General features: G+C 39.7%; 1 protein-coding gene across 8 annotated transcripts in view; it reads left to right on the top strand.

The window, feature by feature from the left end:
* The window catches only part of SUN1 (Sad1 and UNC84 domain containing 1), a 56480-nt gene extending 39863 nt beyond the window's left edge, over positions 1-16617 (top strand). For all 8 annotated transcript variants that reach the window (XM_038763725.1, XM_038763728.1, XM_038763726.1 and 5 more), the window contains 14 exons: positions 734-832; positions 1385-1478; positions 2281-2339; positions 2461-2615; positions 2820-3056; positions 5678-5764; positions 6552-6595; positions 9015-9150; positions 10195-10449; positions 11383-11467; positions 12193-12308; positions 13307-13474; positions 14166-14258; positions 14805-16617. In XM_038763725.1, the coding sequence (XP_038619653.1) occupies positions 734-832; positions 1385-1478; positions 2281-2339; positions 2461-2615; positions 2820-3056; positions 5678-5764; positions 6552-6595; positions 9015-9150; positions 10195-10449; positions 11383-11467; positions 12193-12308; positions 13307-13474; positions 14166-14258; positions 14805-14918 (1742 nt within the window). In that variant the 3' untranslated portion in view covers positions 14919-16617. The remainder of the gene's footprint in view (positions 1-733; positions 833-1384; positions 1479-2280; positions 2340-2460; positions 2616-2819; positions 3057-5677; positions 5765-6551; positions 6596-9014; positions 9151-10194; positions 10450-11382; positions 11468-12192; positions 12309-13306; positions 13475-14165; positions 14259-14804) is intronic.
* Positions 16618-17195: the final 578 nt, after the last annotated feature.

Genomic DNA, 17195 nt, shown 5'->3' with positions numbered 1-17195 from the left:
ACACTTGATGCTCTAGTGATCTGTGTGTGTGTGTGTGTGTGTGTATATATATATATAGAGAGAGAGAGAGAGTACTTCCCAAGCGCTTAGTATAGTGCTCTGCACACAGTAGGCGCTCAGTAAATATGATTGAATGATAGCTTTGAGATGTTTAAATTAGACTTACAAGTGAAGGGATAAGTTTATTCGGCTATAAAAGAATCGTATGGTATTACTTTCTCCCTGCTTTGTAAATTACAGTAAAGTCTTGATTCTCTGGCTTAGGGCAACTGGAAAATGAAAAAGTGTAGGTAATTGAAGAATAGTTCTCGCGACCAAAGTTGGAGGTCGTTTTGATTCAGGCGCCCTGCCATAGTTGACGTTGGAGCATGGGGCATGCCTGTGCTGAGAAAACCTCCAACCTTTTGTCATGAGAGCCACGGCGTTAAGACCAAACATTTCAAACCCTACTAGGGCACACCATTGCTCGCCTGCTCTCTTCCCTGCCTCTTCAAAGGGGGAAGGGCACAGATAATTTGTGGCACTGATAACCTGCAGCCGGATAATTAAGAGTTTACTGCATTGCCTTTAGAAGGGAAGCAATTCTAGTCAAATTTAAGCTCATGCATATAAGATTTTTTCTGCTTCATTGATAAAATATCAAATTGAAAAATGTGTTTCATGGGTAGGAAATGTAGTTTTGGGGTGCATGCAGCTGTGTGTGCAATCTGTATATGCATTTCATCTGTTCTAGGTTCCTTTTTGATGCAAACACTGCATAGGATTGGAGCTGCAGGGTGGTATGTGTCCAAGAAGGTGTTATCGTTTCTGTGGTTGGCCATTGTCTCTCCAGGTGGTTATTTTTTTGCTTTTACACATTAGCATGCTCTCTGCATCTTTTAGGATATTAATCCACTATATGTAAACTGACTTAACAAGGTTTGCATTTTTAGGTTGACATTTTGATGCTTGAAATAATAAAATTTCCTTCATTACTCTCTAAATGCTAATGTGTTTATAATGGGAAAAGTATTTCTTGTTTTATGGGGTTTGAACCTGACCGTTGGATTTTAGCAGTGTAGAAAGTGCACGTATTTGGCTTGATTTTTCTTTCCTCTTTTTCCTTGTCTGTGAGCATTACCTATTGCTGCATGCCTTTTCTTATATGCTGATTTAGTATCGCTATTTCTGTGGCATATCCATATTTTGGTACATAAAGATTTTAGCAGACCATATTTTCCCTTAGTTTCACCTTGATCACCCACACTCAGAATACCTTAGTGTAAAAGCATTTGCTGTTCCATTCGTATGTATTTCTGGACTGTTTCCTACCAATCAGTGTATTCTGCAGGCAAGCTTCATTTTCCTCAGAATTGTCCCTATTCCGGTGTTGGTTTTCTTTCAGGGAAGGCAGCCTCTGGAACATTCTGGTGGCTAGGAACCGGGTGGTACCAATTCGTTACTTTGGTTTCTTGGCTGAACGTGTTTCTTCTTACAAGGTAAGGGGACCTTCCTATGATGACGGCTTTTATTTTTAAAGGGGATGACTTTGTGCTCACTATTACTGAACTAAGTGTATGGGAGAAGGCGTCAGTTGATTCAGATGTGATCCACAGGGGACGTGCAATCTAAAGAGGGAAGGGCAGATGCCTAGAGAAAAAAACAGACTAAATTCATCAATACCAAAGAAAGACTAGCAGTGGATTTCTGGTTAGAGAGGATGCCCCTTGTCCACTCATCCGCTCAGACTCCTCTAGGCTCTAGGCAGGGCCAAACCGTCTCAACCATTCCAGCTACCAATGCTACAAGGCAAGATGTTGGAATGCCCATCATGGGCTCTCTAACCTAAGAGCCGGAGTTCGAGCTGCATTCCAGTGGCGAGAGCACGGGTTTTGGAGTCAGAGGTCGTGGGTTCTAATCCTGGCTCTGCCACTTGTCAGCTGTGTGACTTTGGACAAGTCATTTAACTTCTCTGTGCCCCAGTCACCTCTTCTGTAAAATGGGGATTAAGACTGTGAGCCCCGTGTGGGACTTGTTTCCCCCCAGCGCTTAGAACAGTGCATGGCACATACTAAGTGCTTAACAAATACCATTATTGTTATGTGTTGTCATTTTACTTTCAAATCTGACTGGTGGCCCTGAAGATCGACTTATATACTCTCCTAATCGGTTGTGCCTTTGTCGGAGGAGAAAAGTGTTATTTGGAACATTGCATGGCAGGGGAAGAAGCAGTGCTAATCTCTAAAATAGAAGAGTAATACTTCTCCCAAGTGAAATATTTTCTTTTTTTTTTTACTATAGATGCCTTCGAAAAGTTTGCAGGTTGTTTCTGTTGCTCATCCCCCTGTTACTCTTACTAGGTGAGTGTTTTTTGCATTGGCCAAAAGCCGTGTACACTCCACAGTTTTTATTAGGATCGGGTAACTGATTCATCTGAAATGCCAGAATGTTTAAAAAAAAAAATGTATGTTTTCGCCCAAGGTCTTGGTCTGTCGCTGTGGGACCAGGGAGGTTTCCGTTCATTCTTGCCTGTATTTAATTGGAAAAACATGTATAGACCACAAATGGTGAATGATGAGTCCAGACCCTTTTTCAAGCCTCAGACCGATTCTTCTCATCTTAATCAGCCTCCAGAGGTAAACTGTTGGACTAACTTGCTTAGTGGTTTTGCTTCTGGTGACAGATCTGCCATGCTACCAAAAGCATGGTTTTCTAGGAGCCGTGTGACTAACATGCTCCCAAATACCTAATGCTACAACTTCTTTAAGGCCTTTCCCCGTTAGTAGCAAGGAGTACCTATCAATTTCTTATTCTAATAACTTGAATTCTGCCAATTTTAGGGTGACACAAAATTATTTGATTGGCATCGAATGGGTGAGATAGAAAGGCAAATGACCTTTCTATCTGAGAGATGTCACAACTATGATGAAGAATATGGAAAAGTGACTCTGCTGCTTCAGAAACTGCAGACCAGAGTAGATCAGATGGATGATAAAAGTGGATCATTGTCATTGATTAAAAATATAGTGGAGCAGCATCTAAAAGAAATGAAATTGGCTGGATCGTCAGACTCGAAGGTAAAATTAAGAAGGGGCTGTAGTGTTTTGCATCTTCAATAAAGTTGCATTTTGCACTTTTATGCTAGAAGCAGCTTGGATTCAAAAAAATTGTAAACAGTGGAGCAACTGAGTATTTTCTTGTCCCAAACTTCCTCTAACATGTTCGTAACAATAATAGAATAGTAGTAATTGTGGTATTTTTTAAATGGTATTTGTTAAATGCGTATTACATGCCAGGCACTATATTAAGTGCTAGAGTAAGTGCAAGATAAGCAATTTCCGTAGAGAAAATTGCATTGTACTCACACTGTTATATGTTCCTTGCCTGAGCAAAAGCATTTCTTCTGACATTGCATTGCGCTGTACCTGGACACTTGTGTGTTAGTGGAAGAATGTTCCCAATTCTGCAAAAGCTTTTTACCCAAACTGCATGATGAAGACATATTAGGGCAGAACTATCTTTCCTATGTATTTCTTCTTATTCTCTAACTTAAGAATTGAACAAAAGTAGAGTAGGGAGGTGAGTTTTGTTGTTTTTGGGTTTTGTTGTTGTTTGGTTTTTTAAAGTGGGGGGAAAAGCAGCACAGTAACCACATCCTGAAACTTTGGAAATTGGCCAGGTTGGCATGGGCCAAGGCCAATGATTGAAAGGGAACCGGAAATCCTAAAGGTTCTTAGTGAGGCAAATTGGAAGCAGCCTTTTTTTAGTCAAATAGTCAAGTATATTGAGCGTGCTTTATCTGTGCAGAGAACTGTAGCCAGTGCTTAAGGAGAGTACAATAGTTAAACACAATCTCAGCCCTCAAAGGATTTACAGTCCAGTAGGGGAGGCTTGCACTTTGTCAATTACAGGAAGGGGGAAACAATGGAGTTTAAAGATCAATACAAAAGTGCTGGCAGGAGGAGTGAGAAGTGAAGTCCTTATGTGATGTGGAATTGCTTGAGTAGCAGAAATGGGGGGAAAATAGGGTGGGGGACATAAGAGTAATCACTGAAGGCCTCCTGGAGGATATGCAATTTTAGAAGGGTTTTGAAGCTGGGTAGTCCAGTTATCTTCCAGATGGGAATGGAAGTTGCAGGCAGGAGAGTGGAAGTGAGGACATCAGTGCGATAAGAACGTACCCCGGGTAGGTTGTCTTCTTGAGAGGAGTGAAGCACTAGAGCAGGGCTGTACTGAAAGAGGAGCAAAGATAAGTAGTAGAGAGAGAGAGCTGATTGAGCCTTTAAGGCCGGTGGTTAGGGGCGATGAATGGGCAACCTTTGGAAGATTTTGAGGAGTGTTGAGATGTGTGCAAAACGATGTTTTAAAAAAATGGATCTGAGCAGCAGAGTGAAGAATGGGCTGGTGACGGGCGAGTTTGGAGACAGTGAGATATGCAAGGAGGCTGATGCAGTAATTGGCAGGGGGTGTTTTCAGCTACTAATCTTTACTGAAATTTTTATAGATTATCCAGAATGCCAAAGGGAGGGAGTTCATTGTCCCATCTCTTTCTCTTATGGACTGATGTAGTAATTGTAGCTTACCTGCTGTTTTTCTATACCTTATCAATGGAAACACCAGGGAGAGGTTTGTTTTTTCTTCTTCCAAGACATGATTTCTTCCATTTGGTGTTATTAAGCTCACTCCCACTGGCTAGTAAGCAGGTCTAGCCATCTTGATAATAAGGTCGTACGCAAACATTCTGCTTAACTCTGCCTACATCTTAAAATGTTATGAGGTTTTTATTCTCTAAACTTCTCAAAGCAGCAGCAGGGTAAGGGAACTGAGTTAATGGTAGGTTGAGAAGTTAATGGTAGGTGTTCTGTTGATGTCAGAATCTCTTGAGGTAGACTAGTGGTTACTTTCAAAATATATTTGTATATTTCCACAGGGAGAAACCCTTTTCAAAATATTTTGTAGTCCTTTGCAGGTATAGTCATAAATTAGATAATCTAGTTGAACTAATAATTAGCTACCTGCTAAATGACCCTGGGTAAGTGCCTTTTAACCACTGAAAACAGATTAATGTTTTTCCGGCTTCCTCGTCCCTTTCTTTCCATCTTTCCCCACTACCCTCTCTCAACTGGCAAAGTTTTGTTACTAAAAAGAGGGGAGTTGGGATTCTGGCTTATTAAAAATTTTGATGATGGTGATAGTTAAGTGCTTACTGCGTGTCAAGCATTGTACTAAGTACGGGAGAAGCAGCTACAAAATTATCAGGCCAGACAATCTCTGTCCCACAAGGGGTTCACAACCTAAGTAGGAGGGAGAAAAGACTTTGAATTCCCGTTTTACAGATGGGGAAACTGAGGAACAGAAGTTAAATGATTTATTCAAGGTCACAGAGCAGGCAAGTGTGTGTCTTTGTGAGAGAGACAGGAGGAAAAGGTGTAGTGTACCATCAGAAGAATACAATAATTGTTCTTTGACTTCTGTGCTAATTAATCTTAGATGTGCTTTTAAAACTCACTGAAATTCTTTCAACTCTTTCATCCAGTACACACACACAAAACAAAGATATGTTATTGTGTATCAGTTGATGGAGGTACTCATTACATGATTTGAGTTGCCAGATTATAGCACAAGGGATTTTAAATATTCTGTGAAAGTCAAAACTTGCCTCTGTTGGTATTACAACTTATATACTTTTGTTTTTAAGACTGATTATATGGCTTTCTACAAAGACCATGAATTGCGTATTTTGAAGTTGGAAGACCTCCTTGGAGAAATATCAGAAAAATCTGAGGTACTTAATCATTCTTTTCCAGTTTGGCTGAATAAAAAAAAACTAAACTTATTTAAAAGAACTAAAATTGTTTGGATAAAGCAAATTATTTTATTGCCCAGAATTCTGCCAAGGGTTTGATGGAATAATATTATTTCTGAAAAATTCTCCTCCATAGTTGGACAGGTGATTCTTTGTGGGGCTTTCCCTGTTGGAAGAAATGGAGTGCAAAGATGAGGGGCATCCCCAGCACTGTAAAGCCTGAAAGTGTTTTTGTGGGTTTTAAAAAATATTATTATTATGTGCCAGGCACTTTTCCAAGTGCTGGAGTAGATAAAAGGTAATCAGTTTGGACACAGTCCCTGTCTCACATGGGCCTTACAGTCTTAATCCCCATTTTACAGATGAGGTATTTGAGGCACAGAGAGGTTAAGTGACTTGCCCATGGTCACACAGCAGAGCCAGAACTAGAATCCGGATCCTTTTGACCCCCAGGCTCATGCTTTGTCCACCAGGTCATGCTGCTTTTGAAAAAACACCCACCTAACATGGGACTTAAATTCACAAACCTAAGGTTAGGTCATGCGTTACCGACTGAGCTACCCAGCGTTTCGGATTAATCTGTGAGGGCTCTTCAGAATTTACTTCTTCTTTTTAATCCCTTCCCATGACCCCTCCTCCTTTTAAGATATTTCCTTCAGGGACGTTGCTATTAGGCATTGATTAAACAGATTTTGTGAATTTGTGGGAAAGCTAACATGTCCCACAGATACCGCATATTCAGTTGGGATGGCTTTTCATTTTTCAGGTAATTCAGAAGGAACTAGAACAGACCAAATCGAGAACAATTAGGTAAGACCTCTTCGTATTCACCGTTTATGTGTCTTTGTGTTAATTTATTGCCAAGAAATGAATCCTAGGTACTACAGTAGAAAGTGTGAGACTTCTCAATAATCAGCCCTGAGTAACGGATGTGTGGCATCATCAAGGGCAGCAGCAGGGCTCTAATTTAAGTTGCCTCTGCCATCGCTTAGCGACGTCACGGTAGATGTCAGTCTGATCCAAGTTCAGTGAGGGCAGGCCCCATTTATGGCCCAGTTTTCCTGAATCTTGGAAGGATTGAGAGGTATTTCTATGCTCCTGGGGCTTCTCCTGTATAGTTATCCTGCTGCTGCTGAGATGTCATCTTAGCAGTCGAGCATGACATTCCATACGGGTCCAGAAACGTAGTGGCCACCGTATTAACGGGAGTCACACATCCATCTCAACTCCGAGGACGTAGGCCACTTTGGCCTGTCTTTACCCTGCATAGACAGAAGGTCCAATAACTGAGGAGGATTGGGTTTAGCCATCTAAGTATGCTTTGTATTGTTTGTGTCCCTACTAGACTGTAAGCTTCTTGAGGGCAGGAATCGTGTCTGCCAACTGTGGTATATTGCCATCTCCTAAACGTTTAGTACAATGCTGAGCACACAGTGCTCAGTGAATACCATTGATTAATTCATTCGTATACATAAGAAGTAAAAATGGGGAGAAATCTCTTTAAATTTTCTGGGCTGATTTAGGATAAAGTTATTAAATTTCTAAAGTTTCATAGTACAGTTGAGGAAATTTTAATTGAAAGTATTTTTTAAAACATGAACAACAGTCTGTGCAAGCATTTGAGATTGGTGAGTAAAATTGAGATTTTTTTGACCAAGATTCACAATTCCAAGTGTGGGCCTATGCAAGAATCAGTTGTGTGATGCCAGTAGGACAGGAGCTCTAGAGCCTGGTCACCTAACTCCTCCCCAAGGCATCTCATAGGCTGTTTAGGAGATCCATGGTTGAGGCAGGCTTTCCTTATTTCATCGTTGACAGATTCCAAAGCCTGGGGATGATGATAATAATAATAATGATGATAATAGTAATAACTGGTATTTGCTAAGTGCCAAGCACTGTACTTAGCACTGGGACAGATGCAAGATCATCAGGTCAGACACATTCTCTGTCCCACATGGGGCTCAGAGTCTAATTAGGACAGAGAACAGATATTGAATCACCATTTTATGGATGAAGAAACTGAAGCACAGAGGAATTAATTAACTTACCCAAGGTCCTGGCAAGTGGCAGAGCCAGAATTCAAACTTAGAGGACCTGACTCTCACGCCCATGTTTTTTTTCTCTAGCTCACTGGTCTGACCCTTTGGAGTGCAGGAGGGAGGAAACCAGGGAAAACCCTCGGACTTTGGGACCAGGCTGGAGGTTGCAGTCTGGTGGCACAGGGCAAAAAGTGAAACCACCATCGTGGTGGCTTTCTAGGGCCACATGGCTGCCCCTGCTCAAAAGGCTGTGGAATGAAGAACATAAAATTTAGCACCGTGGTGCCGATTCCGTGGGGGTAAATAGTCTTTCTAACCCCCATGGAGCTGGTGGCCATGACTGGGGAAGGAGCCCCATCTTGGGCTTGCTTTCCTCTTTTCCTAGTTGGGGAGAGGGATTCTTGGGAATTGAACTTGGCTTTCGGGTGATGAAATGTGCTCATTTATCTAAGTTTATTATGTGTGTGTGTGTGTGTTTTGATTTATGTTTTAGAAATTTTCACTTGGGGATAAAATGCCTGTAATTATGTTTAGTGGCAAACATTGATACTACGAATATTCCGAGAAGCATTAGGTAGTAATAAATGACTGTGAGCCCCATGTGGACTTATCTTGTATCTACCCCAGTTCTTGGCTAATGCTTTTATTATTCATTATATATAACTTGATAGTACAATTTTATTGTGAACAAAAGGCCAGTTATCCAAATCAAATGAAGGCCAAGGGTAATTCAGAAAGACAGAAGTTCAGGTAACTGAAGGAACTTGGGTTTGGTCCTCTAAGCATATGATAACTCTCTCTCCTCCTCCCCCCTCTCTCTCTCTTCCCTCCCCTCTGCATGCCCACTCCCCCCCGCCCCCACCACCATTAGTCAAACTAGCTTTGTTTCAGTAAAGTTTTTTTTTTAAGTAACTGGTTTTCTGTTATAGGTGCTTAGAAACTTTTAGACTAAAATTATTTTATAAGGTATGCTGGCAGTATTGTCAGATACAGGGTGAGTGCAGTGTAAGTAATCCTTAATGATAGGTTGTGCAAGAATATACCCCCACCCCCCCCATATTGTAGGAGAATTGGATGTATAGAACATCTTCCTGTCAAAGGTTAACCTACTTTCAGGAAACACCTCTTTGTACACTTTCAAAATGTGTGATCATTTTGTCACCTGGCTTTTTCCTCTCTTGGTTTCTCAGTGAAGGTTACGAACATCAGGACCTCCTTTCCAAGATTAAACATTTTGAACTAGAGCTGGCCCATATGAAATCTGAATTGTTAACTTGGCAGGGCCTGAAGACCAGCTGTGAAAAAATAGAAACCATGCACACAAGAGTAAGTTTTTTCCTCTACGGTTTATTGCAATTATATATTGCACATCTCTCAAGTGTTAAAGTAATGGGGTGAGAAAAGGTCTTGATTAGATTTGCTAAATTTAAAATGTATCGTATGTGTCCCTACTAGACTGTAAGCTTCTGGAGGGCAGGAATTGTGTCTTCCAATTCTAGGGTATTGTACTCTCCCAAGCTCCTAGTACAGTGCTGTACCAATCATTGTAATACCATTGATTGATTTGTTTATTCATGTAAATAAGAAGTAGACAGGGGGAGAAATCTCTTTAATTTTCTGGCCTGATTTAATCAGGATCAAATTATTACATTTAAGTTTCTTAATACAACTGAAGAAATTTTAACTTGAAACATTTTAAAGAATAGTGACAATGGTATGTGCAAGCATTTGAGATTAAGTAAAATTGAGATTTGTTGAACGTTGCTAGTTCATTACTAAGTTTCATGGTGGAAACAGAAATTTGGCAAAGTCTGTTGTCAAAAGTACATTCACCCAGTTCTCTTTAGAAGTCATTTCTATCAATATCAGGTATATTAAAAAAAAAATGAGTTGTTGGTAACTTGATTGCCTGTGTTTGTTGCTTGCCAGCCCCTAATCCTAGATTTCTTCTTTTAGATATTTTTGTGAAGTGTTTTGACATTTTTCTTGAGTAAGATTAATAAAGTGAAGGTGAAAAATGTGTTCAATTTCTTCATCTGAAGATTTTAAGGACCCATGAACATATAAACTTATGAGAAACTTAACTTTGTTTTAATTCAATTATTGAAACAAAGTAATGTGAATTATATTAGAATGTAAAGTCCTCAGGGATTGTGTGTATCCACTCTTTATATTGTACTCTCCCAAGCGCTAGTACAGTGCTGTGCACATAGTTAGCACTCAATAAACACGAATGATTGATTAAGGACTGGGTTTCTTCAACTCTTAATGTACTCTCCCAAGTGCCTAGTATTGAGCTCTGCTCACAGGTGCTCAGTAAATAAGGATTCTTTAAATTTCACAAATCTCATGTACTAATGATTTTCCCAGGTCGATTCCCAGGTCAAAGAAACCATCAAGCTTATGTTTTCTGGTGATCAGCAAGATGGCTCTCTTGAATGGCTGCTACAGTGGCTTTCTTCCAAATTTGTAAGCAAAAGTGACTTACAGACTTTATTACAAGACTTGGAGCTGCAAATTCTGAAGAACATTAGTCTTCACATGTCTTTGACAAAACAGATGCCAACCTCAGAAACAGTGATAACTGCTGTGAGCAGCGTTGGGATTTCTGGCATAACAGAAGCGGTAAGTGGGCACTAAACTTGTTGAAAATCTATTAGAAAGAGCTACGTATCTAATGCTGAAGAGAGACTACAGGAAATCTGGCGGTGGTGGGAATTAAATTAGATATCATCTGTATTCCTGTAATAAGCATGCTTTTTAAGCAAATTTTTTTTGGAAAACCAGAGTGCCCAAAGTACTGGTTGTCCCCATCCCATTTTCAAAAATAGAACCCAAGTGTGCTTGCTCCCCTGAAAATCATTTTAAGCCCATTTTCTGCCCATTTTCTCTGGGCTTAAGGGAATCCATCATCCAATTTAGTTCCCATTCCCTACCCTGGAATCGATTCTTGACAACCATCCCGGAGCCTATTCCAGAGTTGGAAATGGGACCCAGCCATCTTCTCATATGGCAAGAACCTTGATTTTTTTTTGTTAGTTTGTTTCCCTTCACTGCTCTCCCATCCCACTTTCCCTTCTGTTGGGGTAGACACAGGTTTTGTGTCGTATTTGGGGATATATGGTAATTGGTCTGATCTTTGGGTTAGTCTCTGGGAATAAAATGAGCACTTTGTAAAGCGTGTTAACTCTTTCATTCCACCAAGGAGCCATCCACCTATGTGGCCTCACTGTGTACTCTTGAGCAGCATGCAACTCTCAAAATAGTTTGAACTGTGTAGAAGAGTGGAGCAGGCTCACTGTCTCATAGGTCTCGTCAAGCCCCCTCAATCCTGGTCAAGGGGCCTGGTCCATGTGTACAGTGACATAGCCGCAGTGATGATATCCATTTGTTTTAATTCCTTGGATACTTTCATATAAAAATCATTAGTTCAAAAATAACCTGGCCTGCAGAAAATAAGCCAAATCACTGTTTTTAGCTTTAATTTGAGAAATTCTCAAATTGCCCTTTTTTCATTTCTATTTTCTGTCCTCCACACCGGAACACATATGTATCCAGCAAGCACATACAATTGTAAATAATGCTCTGAAGCTCTATTCTCAAGACAAAACTGGCATGGTGGACTTTGCTTTGGAATCTGGAGGTAAGTAAAGCAAATCAGTTCATGAGAATATTTCCCTAGACAAAATGATTACCAAGGTATCCTCCTGATGGCAGGAGTCCTTAAGGCTCACACACTATTTGAAAAAATTAAATGAAAATAATTAAAAATATATACTCCGTGCCCGAAATGATAGCCTGCTTAAGGGTGCTGAACGGAATATTGATTTGCAATGGGTTTGTTCTTGTTTTGGAGTGGTTACTATTACCTATTTTAAACTGAGGCTAGATTTTTTTTAATAGCCTGTGAATTTTGGTGGTAAGTTTTGTCCTTCATGTGCATATTTTGAAATACATTTTAAACATTATATATTTTCCTGAAGCCATAAGGCAGGAGGGAGGGATGCATAGAGATGGTCAAAGGAGAAGTTAATAGGAAGAATGTTTTAGTATTTATAATAAAATTAAATACCATAAGGAAGAGCATTATGTTGTTCAGAATTTCAGATCTGTTCCAAACATCAGTTTTATTGGGTATCGCTGGTGAAAATTTAAAAAAAATTAAAGGAGAACATAGAAAACTAAAAGTAATTGGAGTTTAAGGGTGTTAGTGAGCGGGATACTTTTAGATATGTTGAACTTGAGAAATTTTAAGTCTCTGTAGACACCAATTGCATGATTTTCATAAAATAATAAATTATAAAAGAGATACAAACTGATTCTGAACCAAATATTTGATATACCTTGTAAATGGAACTTTTCTTTCAGGTGGTAGTATTCTGAGTACTCGCTGTTCTGAGACATATGAAACCAAAACCGCGTTAATAAGTCTCTTTGGAATTCCTTTGTGGTATTTCTCACAGTCTCCCCGGGTGGTGATTCAGGTAAGTAAAGTAGAGTAAATACAAATTGAGTTGTTTGCAGCCAGCCAGCAAGTCTTTATTGATCATCCACTGCTGCCTAGGTGCTTGTGGTACCTGTTGGCAAATCCAGGGTTCATAACTTAAATGAGCCTTCAGTCCATGATTATTGAGAAAAAGCAGACCCATTTTATATTTGATAGCATTTATTGAGTGCCTAGATCGATGTCTAGTTGTCCTATATAGTTGTCCTTTGCTTCCTATCTGTATGTACCCGTGGTGGAGACTGACGGGACCCCCATAATCCATTCTTCTTCGGTAAATAGTAGTCATCAACATATGAACAAATAAAATCACAAATACCACCTGAACTTGTGACAGACAGGTAGCTAATGAGTAAAGGGACAACTTTCTTGGGGAGTGCTTTAAACTATGATTTAAGAGGAGGGTTTTAAAGAGTAGGGTGATAGTATGATAGCCGAGAACTGGAAGATTTTCATTCAAAAGGAACAGATGGAACCCAAGAAGAGTAGAAAACACAAAGCAGTGAACAAGATCAAACAACTATAAATTGCTTCTGTATGATATCCTAATTCTTGTTGTGTATTGTCTATTTTTAAAGCCAATTTTTGGATGCTTACACTGGTAAAAAGAAGTACTAGCCAAAGCTTGGCTACACAGATTCATTTTTTAAGGACTGAAAGAGGATATTTGCCAATAACGTTCATTTACCCTAATTACTACTCTGGCATCAGTCATCTTTCAAAATAAAGCATTTGCTTCGTATCTGGTGTTTTACATACAATGATTTCTCATTTGATATAGGTCTTAAAGCAAATCTGTGTCAAAACGAGTTTCAAGAAAAGTATTTTCTACTAATCCAGTGAATTTATGCTAGCAATTTACTGTAATTATTTTGAAAGATGAAGGGAATAATGTCTGTGGCTGTTGTTACATCAGTACTCCGAATACCTTGCAAATTATGTTTATTTAAACTCCCAATATTTGCCTTGGTTTCCTAGCCCGACATACATCCAGGGAACTGCTGGGCATTTAAAGGATCCCAGGGATATCTTGTTGTTAGACTGTCTATGATGATTTACCCAACAGCTTTTACGCTAGAACATATACCAAAGACACTTTCACCAACCGGCAACATCACCAGTGCTCCTAAAGCTTTCTCAGTATATGTGAGTATCTTTCTTTGATAATGTTTCACTTAAATATAAGAAAATATTTGATATTTTTGGTAATCCCGTCAGCTACTCCCTTCAGTGTTTGGTGACCCACTTTTAGGGGATAGACAAGTGTATGTGTTTTTACATTCATCCAGTTCTCCTACAGTGCAGTGTTTTGCATTCTAGCAAAAGCCTGTGTTAAAAACAACTGGCATTGTAGTACTCACTTTATATGGCACTGCATCCGTAAACCATTTCTTCTGACTGCTCCTCACACTGTATCCAGACAGGAATTAAGAAGATGAGGAATTCCCCAAATCCCTAACAGCGCTCCGGGGTTTTAATCCCAGCTCTGCCGTTTGCCTGATATGTGGCTATAGGCCACTTCACTTCTCTGAGATTGTTTCCTCATCTGTTAAATGGGTATTCAATAACTGTTCTCCCATCCCTGTAATCGGAGAGCCCCATGAGGGGCAAGGGACTGTGTCCCACCTGGTTATCTTGTATCTACCCCAGCGCTTACTACGATGCTTGGCATATAGTGAGCCCTTAACCACAATTATTACTATTATTATTAGCTAATATGCGTCATCACGAAAGCATACAGTACAGCAGAACTCAGAGTATATTCAAAATTCACACCACGTGCCCTGTTTTTCCAGTTTATGACGGTGAGTACTTTTTGGTGTATTTTTGATAATAGGGATTAGAAAATGAATATCAGGAAGAAGGACTGCTTCTAGGACAATTTACTTACAATCAAGCCGGAGAATCACTTCAGATGTTTCAAGCAGCGGTAAGTACATTGCAACAAATTGGGCTTTTTCTCTATGGGCATCAAGCACAGTGGACTATTTTCTAAATCATTCCCTGCTTATATGCTTATTAAGAGTTGCGAGTTGCCTCTAGGCTGTAGCCTAAGGCATTATCATTGATAGCTAAACATTCTGATGCCTTCCATTCCAAAATGAGATCATTTACATAGAGACAAGAGGACCCTGAAGTGTATATAAGCCGTGAAACCATAAGCAAATGCATTATGTAGTTTAATCTCGCATTCGTAACTTCAGTATTGGGAATCTTAGTACCAGTTAGCTGTTTGTTCATTACTTTTTATTTGTTCATCGCAAAATTGAAGTGATTCACAGAGAGCAAATTTCAAGTTTGATTATGTTCTGACTGCTATTTGGAATCGGTACAATCCACACCGAGTTTTAAAAGAAAACGTTGATGAACAAATATGGTAAAAGTTGAGTTGTTGGGCGGGGGGGGGGTTGTGTGAAAGCAGTGGCTTTTAACCTTACAGCATAACACAGCACAATTCATTTTCTCTTGCTTTTAGAAAAAACCTGAGAAGGCTTTCCAGATAGTGGAGCTTAGGATTTCTTCGAACTGGGGCCATCCTGAATACACGTGTCTGTATCGGTTCAGAGTGCACGGAGAACCTATCAAGTAAAAAAACACTCCCTCTCTTTGGACATTTTTGTATATATCGGACACCCTGAAACACTGGAACCCCTCCAAAATGAAGGTACATCCTACTGCGGGATAAAATTATCCTTATTAAAGTTCAAAAGCTGTCAGCTTGATGGTCAACTTTGTATTTTAAATGTTCATAGCGAGAAACTGCATGATGAACACTCTGCTTCACAGAGCTAAGTAGCCAAACAGGTGATATATGTTGTATTCCATTGGAATGTACAGTTAGCCAACTACTCGTTTTGTTCTTGGGATCTGTTTATAGCATAAAACCTCATCTATATACTACGTTTGTGTGGCACCAGAAGTCAAGGCAGGTGAAACGGTCACCTTCAGTTTGGTTTTGCTCCTTTCCGTTTGTCTCGTAAGGACTATTTTGGCAGATGACTTCTCATCTGTTCAATTGTACACAGGTTACTGTCAGGGAAAAAAAACGCAACCAAAACGTCTTTAAGCACCAGAGGCCTAAAACTTGGCTACTTTAAAGAATTGCCTTAACCCCAAAGCCAGTGGTTATTTTAAATTGGGTGGGGGAAGGAATCCTTTTATTTTGTTCTCCTGGATAACTTGCCCTTATTTGTCAGTCAGCGAGACGAAGAGACTATTGGACTTTTACTGGACAATAAGTGTGTGCAAGGGGGAAGGGGGCTTGTTTTTTCAACACTGACTTGAGAGTTTGGTTGTAAGACTAACCCAGATGTAGATCTACACAAGCAGTCTCTGTAGTTAAAAATCAATGATTTCTCAGGTTTGAATTGTGCTCATCCTGCTTAAGTTAAATTAAGGTTACTCTAGGGTTTGCTTTGGGTGAAATTCTGCTGCAAAAGACGACACTAATGTGTACCAAACTCTTTCAAAGGCAAAGGCAGCATGTTTATTCCACTATGTTGTTAGCAGTGCTGTTGATAATGTGCTCTCTCAAGTGGCTCATTTAGCTGCGAATGAACTTTCTGGTCATTGTTCTTTCCTTCAGCAAGCATTTTCTTACCCGGATAGAATTGGGAGTTGCATCGTATTATGCCTGCATGCACCGCTTTCACGTGTCCGATCCTTAGAGGCTTTTTTGGTTATTGTCAATATTTAATATTTTGAATATTTTACTGAAAAATCTTTATAAACAAGACATCTGCAAGGCATTTTGTGAGCAGATATTTTATCTTAAAAATTGTATTAGATTTTATTGGGTCGAAAATTTTAGGTGTACCATAAATGTTGTTTTCCGAAAAAAAAAAATGAAACGATGGTGCTGCTTTTCTGAATAGAGTTTTATGTATATTGCACAACAGTCCTCAAACATGACAGTGCTTGACAAAAAGCCCCATGAATTAGCATTGTTTGCTGTCTTGACAGGAGTGGAACTAATGCCTATGCAGAGAAGTTGGATACATGTACATTTATTTCATATATTTTAGGTTAAATATTTAAACTGAAATTATCCTGTATAAATCTAAATTTGGGGATGGACATATTTTGAATACTAATTTATTTTTTAAAATGCAAGATAGGACTTTGTGCAATGTATTTTTGTAAATGCTTTTCAAAATAACTGTCTCTAGTGTTTCTTTTGCCGCCTCCAAATTGACAAGACGCTACGGAGATGTTTAAATAAAGAGTTTTAATTTTTGAAAGTGCATGTAATGTTTCAAGCATAATAAACAGCATATTTCTTTTCCGAATTGATATTGTATTCTGCCATTTGCAAGTAATCCCCCAGTTTTGTTCCTCAACCGGAGCATTGATGATCTGTCGATGAATGACAATTTAATGGACAGTAGTTGTCATTCTAATACGGTGGCGGATCAAAGTCAGCCTGTTGGAAACTTCACTTTGGCTCTGAGCTTCCAAAATGATTTCAAGGCCTCAGGGGCCTTCTCCCCTTCTCCACAGCACCTAGGCGCTACCCCTGCCCAACAGGGAGGATAGAGGAAGAAGAACCCATCACCACGGCTTAACTGCCGGGGCCTTCTGAGGACTCCGAAGCTCCCTCAACTGCAGGAGTGAAGGACAGAGAAGCAGCATGGTCTAGTGGTTGGGGGGGTCAGAGGGACCTGGCTTCTAAACCTCTGCTGTGTGACCTTGGGCAAGTCACTTAACTTCTCTGTGCCTGTTACCTCATCTGTAAAATGGTGACTAAGACTGTCCTTGTGGGACATGGACTATGTCCAACCTGATTATGTTGTATCTATCCCAGAGTTTAGTACAGGGCCTGGCGCCTCGTAAGCACTTAAAAAAACCCCCCAAAACCCAAACTGCC

The sequence above is a fragment of the Tachyglossus aculeatus genome, chromosome 21 (assembly GCF_015852505.1).
Source record: "Tachyglossus aculeatus isolate mTacAcu1 chromosome 21, mTacAcu1.pri, whole genome shotgun sequence".
NCBI classification, from domain to species: Eukaryota; Metazoa; Chordata; class Mammalia; order Monotremata; family Tachyglossidae; genus Tachyglossus; species Tachyglossus aculeatus.
This window is presented reverse-complemented; position numbering and strand designations above follow the sequence as displayed.